The sequence below is a fragment of the Hemitrygon akajei genome, chromosome 5 (assembly GCF_048418815.1).
Source record: "Hemitrygon akajei chromosome 5, sHemAka1.3, whole genome shotgun sequence".
Classification (NCBI taxonomy): Eukaryota; Metazoa; Chordata; class Chondrichthyes; order Myliobatiformes; family Dasyatidae; genus Hemitrygon; species Hemitrygon akajei.
The window spans coordinates 17,866,176-17,874,897 of NC_133128.1; the positions used below are offsets into that span (position 1 = coordinate 17,866,176).

Consider the following 8,722-nt stretch of genomic DNA (forward strand, 5'->3'; position numbering starts at 1 on the left):
AAAATCTGCCAAGTAGTTTACTAACACTTACTGCAAATGTGTAATTTAAGTATTTGTGAAGAAAAGTCACGTTCAAATGCAAGCAAATAATATAGGAGACAACAAAATGGCCCAGTCATGCTCATATGTAATATCTGTGTGCACAAATGCAAGAGCAAGGAGATGGGCAGTGATCGGAAGATTGAGGTTCAATTCCCTCCACTGTCTGTGTAAGGAGTTTTTATGTTCTCCCTGTGACTTGTGTTGCGTTTCCACTGGATGCTCTGGTTTCATCGCACATTCCAAAGACACATGGGTTATTAAGTTGTGCTCATGCTATGTTAGCACCAGAAGCATGGTGAAGCTTGTGGGCTACTCCCAGCATGTCCTCAGACTGCATTGGTCGTTGACGCAAACAACACGTTTCACCATATGTTTCAATATATGTGTGACAAATAAAGCTAATCTTTAAAACACCCCAGTTAGCAAAGAATTATCAATTTCCTCTCTAATGGCAGAGGTCATTATAGCATCCCTGCTGCAATAAGGTCAATTAATTTGACAGAGTTAGAAAGACAAACTTGCAGACATTTAAGTCAGTGTAACATAAATAATCACCATCTTAACAAACAAAACATTCTGGGTTCCTACAAAAAAAAAAATTGTTTTCTTGGCAGCACCATTACACAGTTAATAGAGCTGTTGCTTCACAGGTCCTTTGACCTGGATTCAATGTTCACCTTGCATATTATCTTTGAGAAATGTTTACATTTGCCCTGTGACTGCAAAGGGTTCCTCTTGTTGCTGTGGTTTTCCCCTGCATCCCAAAAAATATGTTGGGTTGGTAGGTTAACTGACCACGTTAAATTGCCCTTAGTCAATGGCAGAAATTGGGAATGTAGGGAAAATACAAACACAAGAGATTCAGCAGATGCTGGAAATCCAGAGCAACACACAAAATATTGGATCAGAATCATCAGGTCAGGTAGCATCTACAAAGAGGAATAAAGAGTTGATGTTTTGGGCTGGCACCCTTCATCAGGACTGGAAAGGAAAGAAGAAGAAAGCAGAATGAGAAGATGGGATAGGGGAAGGAGTACAACATAGAAGAGAGAGGCAAAGAGAGGTGAGAGGGAACATAGGTGAGTTTTGGGGGGGAGGATGGAGTGAGAGGCTGGGAGATGATTGGTGAAAAAGGTGAAAGGCTGAAGAAGAAGGAAACTGATTGGAGAGTAGATTTGGCCATGGAGAAAGGGAAGAAGGAGGGGCATCTGAGAGGGGTGATAGGCAAGTGAAGAGATGAGAAGAGAAGAGAAGGGGTAACAGGGGAACCAGAATGGGGAATGGCAATGGAGAGAAGGGGGAAGGGAGAGAGATTACCAGCAGTTGGAGAAATTGATGTTCATGCTGTCAGGCCAGAGGCCATGCAAAAGGAATAAGGTGTGGCCCCTCCAACCTGAGCATTGCCTCATTGACAGATAGGAACGGGGAGAGGAAATAAAATGGTTGGCTACTGGGAAATCCTCCCTGTTGCAGATGGAGAAAGGATATGTAGGGAAAATACATGGTTTGGCACAACAGTTATTTGTAAATGAACACTTGGCAAGCTAACGTTGAGCCAAAGGACCTATTTGTGCTGTATGACTTGATGATTGTGTGAGCTCTGCAACTGGTAAAATTTTATTATTGAAGAATATAACTTGGTATCTCTCTCAAGGCTTAAATTTTTACTTTCACAGCTGGATCCACCTGACAGTCGACTTCTGTTTTGCAAAGGAGCAAGTATTTCATTTCTGAATGAAGAAGTGTGGCAACTATCATATATGCAACAAGGGAAGTATCTGCGTATCCTTTCCTCAAACTTAGAAGTATCAACCTGCAGGATGATAACGCAGTTGAAAACTGCACAGTATACAGTACATGCCCATTATTGTTTTCCTAATTTAGACCCTACGTTAATTTTAGTCTATTGATACTGCTGGAGATTTGACCATATCAATTACTCAGTGTTTACAAGTTACTCTATTTTCTTTAAATTCTTGTAAATATATATATATATACATTGGCCACTTAATTTAGGTACTTCCTGATGATTGTGTTTATGGTCTTCTGCTGCTGTAGCCCATCCATGTCAAGGTTTGACATCTTATGCATTCAGATATGCCATTCTGCACACCACTGTTGTTACATATAGTTAATTGATTTACTGTCACCTTCTTGTCAGCTTGAACCAGTCTGGCCATTCTCCTCTGACCTCACTTATCAATTAAGTGTTCCCACCCACAGAACTGCTGCTCATTTGATTTTTTTTTTGTTTTGTTTTGTTTTCTGCCCCATACTGTGTAAACTCTAGAGACTGTTGTACATGAAAATCCCAGGAGATCATCAGTATCATCAGATACTCAAACCACCCGTCTGACACTAACAGTCATTCCACAGTCAAAGTCACTTAGGCCACATTTCTTCCCCATTCTGATGTTTGGTCTGAATAACAACTGAACCTCTTGATCATGTCTGCATGCTTTTATACATTGAGTTGCTGCCTCATGATTTGATATTTGCATTGATGAGCAGGTGTACATGTGTATCTAATAAAGTGGCCATTTAATGTATCATGTTTTGGATTTACTTTACATATATTTTTCATACCCTATCTTAGTTTTCCTAAATTCTCTTTTAATACCTCGCCTTCACTCTCTGTAGTTGAACGGTCTTACATAACAGGAGAAACAAATGGAAGCTTATCCTAGACTTTCTGTACCAAGTCATGCGGTGAACTCTAGATTTGGCAATCCCACCCATTTCTTTGACTTAAGAACAGGTTTCCCCGGAGTCCCTTTAGTCTCTGACATGAATGCCTTCCACTGCTCTGACACTTGAAGTAGATGCTTTCCAGTACATTTCACAGCTTATTAAAATTGCCTTCCTCTAACTTAGAACTTTTACTCTTATTTTACAATGAACAACACACACAAATGCTGGAGGAACTCAGCAAATCAGCGAGCAACTATGGAGAGAAATAAACAGTCAAAATATCAGGCCGAGAAGCTTCATCAGGACTGGAAAGGAAGAGGCATAAGCCAGAATAAAAATATGTTGGGGGAGAGAAAGAGGGGTCTTACTGCCAGGTTAATAGTTGAGTCCAGGTGAGAAGGAATTACGGTGGGGAGGGGTGATCAAAGGGAATGATGTGAGAAGAGAGGGAGGTGATGTGTAGAAGAGATAAAGGGCTGAAAGAGGAGGAATCTGATAGAAGAGGACAGTGGACCATGTAATAAAGGCGAGGAACCAGAAGAATGTCATGGGTAACACCATTAAACATAGGATCAGAAGTAGTCTATTTGGCCCATGGAGTCTGCTCCACTATTCCATCATGGCTGATTCATTATCAGTTTCAACCCCAATTCAACTGCTGTCTCCCTATAACCCTGACTAATCAAGAACCTATCAACCTCCGCTTTTGATGTACCCAATAACTTGGCCTCCACAGCCCTCTGTGGCAATGAATTCCACGGATTCACCAACCTCTGGCTAAAGAAATTCCTCCTCATCTCTGTTTTAAATGGATATCTCTTTTTTTGAGGCTGTACACCCTCTGGTCATAGACTCTCCCACTAGGAAATGTCCTCTCCATATCCACTCTATCTAGGTCTCTCAATATTCAATAAGTTTCAATGAGATCCCCCCCTCATTCTTCTAAACTTCTGTGAATACAGGCCCAGAAACATCAGACACGCCTTTTCATTCCCATAATAATTCTTGTGAACCTCTTCTCAACCCTCTCCAATGTTATGAAGTCATGAGTTTGGAGAAGGGGGAAAAGAAGTGCTTAAGGGACATAGGTGGTCAGTGAGCAGTGAGGAATGAGGGAAAACTAAAGGGGGTGGGTAACAGAAGGGAGTGGTTTCCAGGAATTAGAGAAATGAATAGTTCATGCCATTGGGTTGGGGACTATTAGATGTTGCTCTTCCAACCTGCATTTGGCTTCATCATGGCAGTGGACAGACATACTGGTGTGGGAATGGGAAATGGATTGCAAAACCTCATCTTGAGAACAAATGCAGCAGAGATGAAGGAACTGAGAGAAGGGAATAGCCTTTTTACAAGTGACAGGAGGAGAGAAGGTATAGCCAAGCTAACTGTGAAAGTCAGTAGATTAGTAAAAGATAATCAAGACTGATAGATCAAGAAAGGTGGGGAGAGGGGTCAGAGATGAACCAAGTAAATTTAAGTGCAGGGTGGAAGTTGGAGACAAAGTTGAATATAGGAAGCAGCATGAATGCAGTCCTCAGTGTAGTGCAGGAAGAGCTGAAGTGAGTTACCAGAGGAGGCTTGGAACATGAACTATTCCACATAGCCAAAGAAGATATCCCTGGATGCAAGGATGGTGCCAGTGGATAGGAAAACTGCTAATGTGGCATTTCTATAAAGAAGTGCAAGTCTGAGAAACTATACAGATATCTGTATAAGTAGAACCTTAGTAATTTATCTTAAATTTTGGGGGAAATGCAAGAATTATGATTAGTTCCCACCAGGCAGGCTGGTCAAAAAGGTAAAGTACCAAGGGATCCAGAGTTGTAAATTAGGTCCAAAATTGGCTTACTAGCAGGAAAGCTTTTGCGAATGGGGTTCCTTTGGGATGAATACTCTCATGTTGTATTTGAAATATTCACTTAAAAATGGCCATAACTGTTGATTTTAAATATAAAATAATTCAAACTGTACTCAATATTTTTAAGTAGACAAACTCTTTTAGCTACATTGGCATCACCCATTTTTCCCACAAAATATCTTCTTCATGAGGGCGATGACTCGCTTGCTGGGGTATATTATTTTTCAATACTCGTGTGTTCTTGCTGCACAAGCCTAGATGGTGAGTAGCTTGCTATCCAGGTGCACAAAGCGTCATATTCGAACCTGGAACCTGTCTATGTGCAGCATTCTTGACATTTCCAGTGAGCAATAACTGAATGTCAATCAGTGACACTAACCTTGGCCTAAATTTCACACCAACTACACCATGACTACATATATGCATGGGATTCTGCAGATGCTGAAAATCCAGAAAAACACACACAAACTGCTGGAGGAACTGGGCACCACAGTGGTGTAGTGGTTATCATAATGCTATTACAACTTGGGCCATGGGAGTTCAATTCTGGCACTGTATGTAATGGGGAGGTGTGGCTCTGTTGGTTTATAAAAAAAGGCATCAAATCAGTAGAAAGATGTGAGGTAGGTTTGGAAGATGTTGAACCCTTGTGGGTTGAGTTAAGAAACTGCAAGGGTAAAAGGACCCTGATGGCAGTTATATACAGGCCTCCCTACAGTAGCTCGGATGTGAACCACAGATTACAACAGGAAATGGAAAAGGCATGTCAAAATGACAATGTAATGATGGTCATGGGAGATTTTAACATGCAGATCGATTGGGGAAAATCAGGTTGGTAATGGATCTCAAGAGAATGAGTTTGGTGAATGCCAAAAAGATGGCTTTTTGCATTTTATTGTTGAACCTGCTAGGGGATCAGCTATACTGCGTTGGGTGTTATGTAATGAACCAGAGGTGATTAGAGAGCTTAAGCTAAAAGAACCCTTAGGAGCCAGTGATCACAATATGATTGAGTTCAACTTGGAATTTGATACGGAGAAAGTGAAGTCTGACATAGCAGTATTTCAGTGGAGTAAATTAGAATGGTATGAGGGAGGAGGTGGCCAATGGAAATTGGAAGCAGATGCTGGTGGGGATGACAACAGAGAAGCAATGGTATGAGTTTCTGGGGAAAATTAGGAAGGTGCAGGACAGATATATTCCCAAAACAAAGAAATACTCAAATGGCAAAAGAGTATAACTGTAGCTGACAGGGGAAGTCGAAGATAATGTAAAGACAAAAGAGAGGGCATACAACAAAACAAAAATTAGAAAGCTTTTAAAATCCTACAGAGAACAACTAAAAGAATCAGTAGAAGGGAAAAGTTGAAATATGAAAGCAAGCAAGGATAGTAAAAGCTTTTTCAAGTATGTTTTTAAAAAAAAAGTTGAGAGTGGATATAGAACTACTAGAAAATGAGGCTGGAGAAATAATAATGGGGCACAAGGAGATGGCAGATGAACTAAATGAGTATCTTGCATCAGCCTTCACTGTGGATGACACTAGCAGTGTGCCGGATGTTGTAGTGTGCGAAGGAAGAGAAGTGAATGCAGTTACTATTACAAAGGAGAAGGTGCTAAAAGAACTGAAAGACCTAAAGGTACATAAGTCACCCAGACTAGATGAACTGCTCTCTAGAGTTTAGAAAGAGCTAGCGTTAGAGATTGAGGAGGCATTAGCAATGATCTTTAAAAAATCATTGGATTCTGGTACGTTGCCAGAGGACTGGAAAATTGTATATGTCACTCCACTCTTCAAGAAAGGAAGAAGGCAGGTATGAGAGAGGAAATTATAAACCAGTTAACCTGACCTCAGTGGTTGGGAAGATGTTGGAATCAATTGTTAAGGATGAGGTTATGAAGTACTTGGTGACACAGGACAAGAAAGGACAGTCAGCATGGTTTCCTTAAGGGAAAATCTTGTCCGACGAATCTGTTGGAATTCTTTGAGGAGATTACAAGTCGGATAGATAAAGGGAGTCTCTGAGTGGGATTGGATCCACCCACTCAATTTGGACTTTCAGAAGGCCTTTGACAAGGTGCAAACATGAGGCTGCTTATGAAGATAAGAGCTCATGGTATTACAGGAAAGTTACTAAAATGGTTAGAACATTGGCTGATAGGAGGCAGTGAGTGGGAATAAAAGGATCCTTTTCTGGTTGGCTGTCAGTGACTAGTGGTGTTCTACGGGGGTCGGTGTTGGGACCGCTTTTTATGCTGTATATCAATAACTTAGATGATGAAATAGATGGCCTTGTTGCTAAGTTTGCAGATGATACAAAGATTGATGGAGGGGAAGGTAGTGTTGAGGAAACAGTATGCAGAAGGACTTAGACAGATCGGGAGAATGGGCAAGAAGGTGACAATTAAAATACAATGTTGGAAAATGCATGATCATGCACTTTGATAGTAGAAGTAAATGTGCAGACTATTTTCTAAACAGAGAAAATCCAAAAATTTGAGATGCAAAGGGACTTGGTGGTCTGTGCACAGAACACTCTAATGGTTAACTTGCAGGTAGGGTCAATGGTGAGGAAGGCAAATGCAATGTTAGCATTCATTTCAAGAGGGCTAGAATACAAGAGCAGGGATGTGATTCTGAGGCTTTTTAAGCACTGGTGAGGCCTCACTTCAAGTTCCTCACCCAAGAAAAGTTGTGCTGGCATTGGAGAGGGTCCAGAGGAGGTCCTCTCAATATTTTGAAGGATGATTCTAGATATGAAAGTGTTATATGAGGAACGTTTGATGGCTCTGGGTCTATACTCATTGGAATTTAGAAGGATGAGGGGGGGATTTCATTGAAACTTTTCAAATGTTGAATGGCCTAGACGGAGCAGATGTGGAAAGGATGTTTCCCATGGCTGGGGAGTCTAGAACAAGAGGGCACAGCCTCAGGACAGAGGGACATCCCTTTAAAACAGATGTGGAAAATTTCTTTAGCCACAGGGTGGTGAATTTGTGGAACTTGTTACCACATGCAGCTGTGGAGGCCAGGTTGTTGGGTGTATTTTAGGCAGAGCTTGATAGGTTCTTGGTGGACACGGCATCAAAGATTATGGGAAGGTCGAGGAGTGGGGTTGAGGAGAGGGAGAAAAAGATTAGCCATGACTGAATGGCAGAGCAGACTCGATGGGCCAAATGGCCTAATTCTGCTCTTGTGTCTTATGGTAAGAGTTTATACGTTCATCCTGTGACTGTGTGGGTTTTCTCCGGGTGCTCTGATTTCCTTCCACAGTCCAAAGTTAATAGGTTAATTGGCCATTCTAATTGTTCTGTGATTAGGCTAGTGTTAAACTGGTAGGTTGCTAGGCAGTGTGTCACATTGGGCCTGAAGGGCCTATTCTGCACTGTATCTCTAAATTAAATAAATAAACTCAACAGGTCAGGCAGCATCTATAGAGGGGAATAAAAGGTTGCTGTTTTGAGCTGAGAACCTTCATCCTGATTCCTTTCCACAATGCTGCCTGATCTGATAGGTTCCTCCAGTACTTTGTGCATGTTACACCATCTCCACTCTCCTCTGAACAGTTTGTTTCACCATCAAGTACCAACTTAAATGACTCCGCACAGACTTGTGGCCTTTCTGTTTGGCCAAAAGTCTCTGCAATTTAGCATTTTTGTTTTCAACATCTCCATAAAACTTGCAAAATTGCCTTTCTCCAGGTTATGATTTTCTTTCCATTTTCACAATACTATTTGAAATAATGATACTGTTTTTGTATTTAATGAAAAACCTTAAAGACTTGCACATGTTCAGGACCAGACCGTGAAAATTGAATTAATACCAGATACAATTCTTGATGGTAAAGAAGCTGCTGAATATCAACAGCAGCCAGTCAAATATTAGAAGCACAATTATTTCAAAACAAAAAGGATTTGCAGAAATGGACAACGCTGTATGCTTTCTCCCTTTGCTTTGTTTCACATTCTTGTGTAGTTCCATGTTTCATTGCATACAGCTTATTGAGCCTGAATGTCATTGCCTAGATATTTTGAAGGATGTGATGGAGAAGCTATCCATCGGAACATTCAGGTAAACATTTTCATACTTGTTCTCACAATTCCTGGTGTAATAAATTGGTAATGAATGTT

At 40.9% G+C, this 8,722-nt stretch overlaps 2 protein-coding genes across 5 annotated transcripts in view; one reads left to right on the forward strand and one right to left on the reverse strand.

The window, feature by feature from the left end:
* The window catches only part of cryzl1 (crystallin, zeta (quinone reductase)-like 1), a 70,128-nt gene that overhangs the window by 59,868 nt on the left and 1,538 nt on the right, over nt 1-8,722 (forward strand). For 3 of the 4 annotated variants that reach the window (XM_073044904.1, XM_073044905.1, XM_073044903.1), the window contains 2 exons: nt 1,719-1,824; nt 8,618-8,663. In XM_073044904.1, the coding sequence (XP_072901005.1) occupies nt 1,719-1,824; nt 8,618-8,663 (152 nt within the window). Of the gene's footprint in view, nt 1-1,718; nt 1,849-8,617; nt 8,664-8,722 lie in introns of those variants that run through there. The other variant, XR_012098873.1, reaches the window with a different exon arrangement.
* The window catches only part of setd4 (SET domain containing 4), a 67,320-nt gene that overhangs the window by 14,634 nt on the left and 43,964 nt on the right, over nt 1-8,722 (reverse strand). The gene's annotated exons all lie outside the window — the stretch shown is intronic.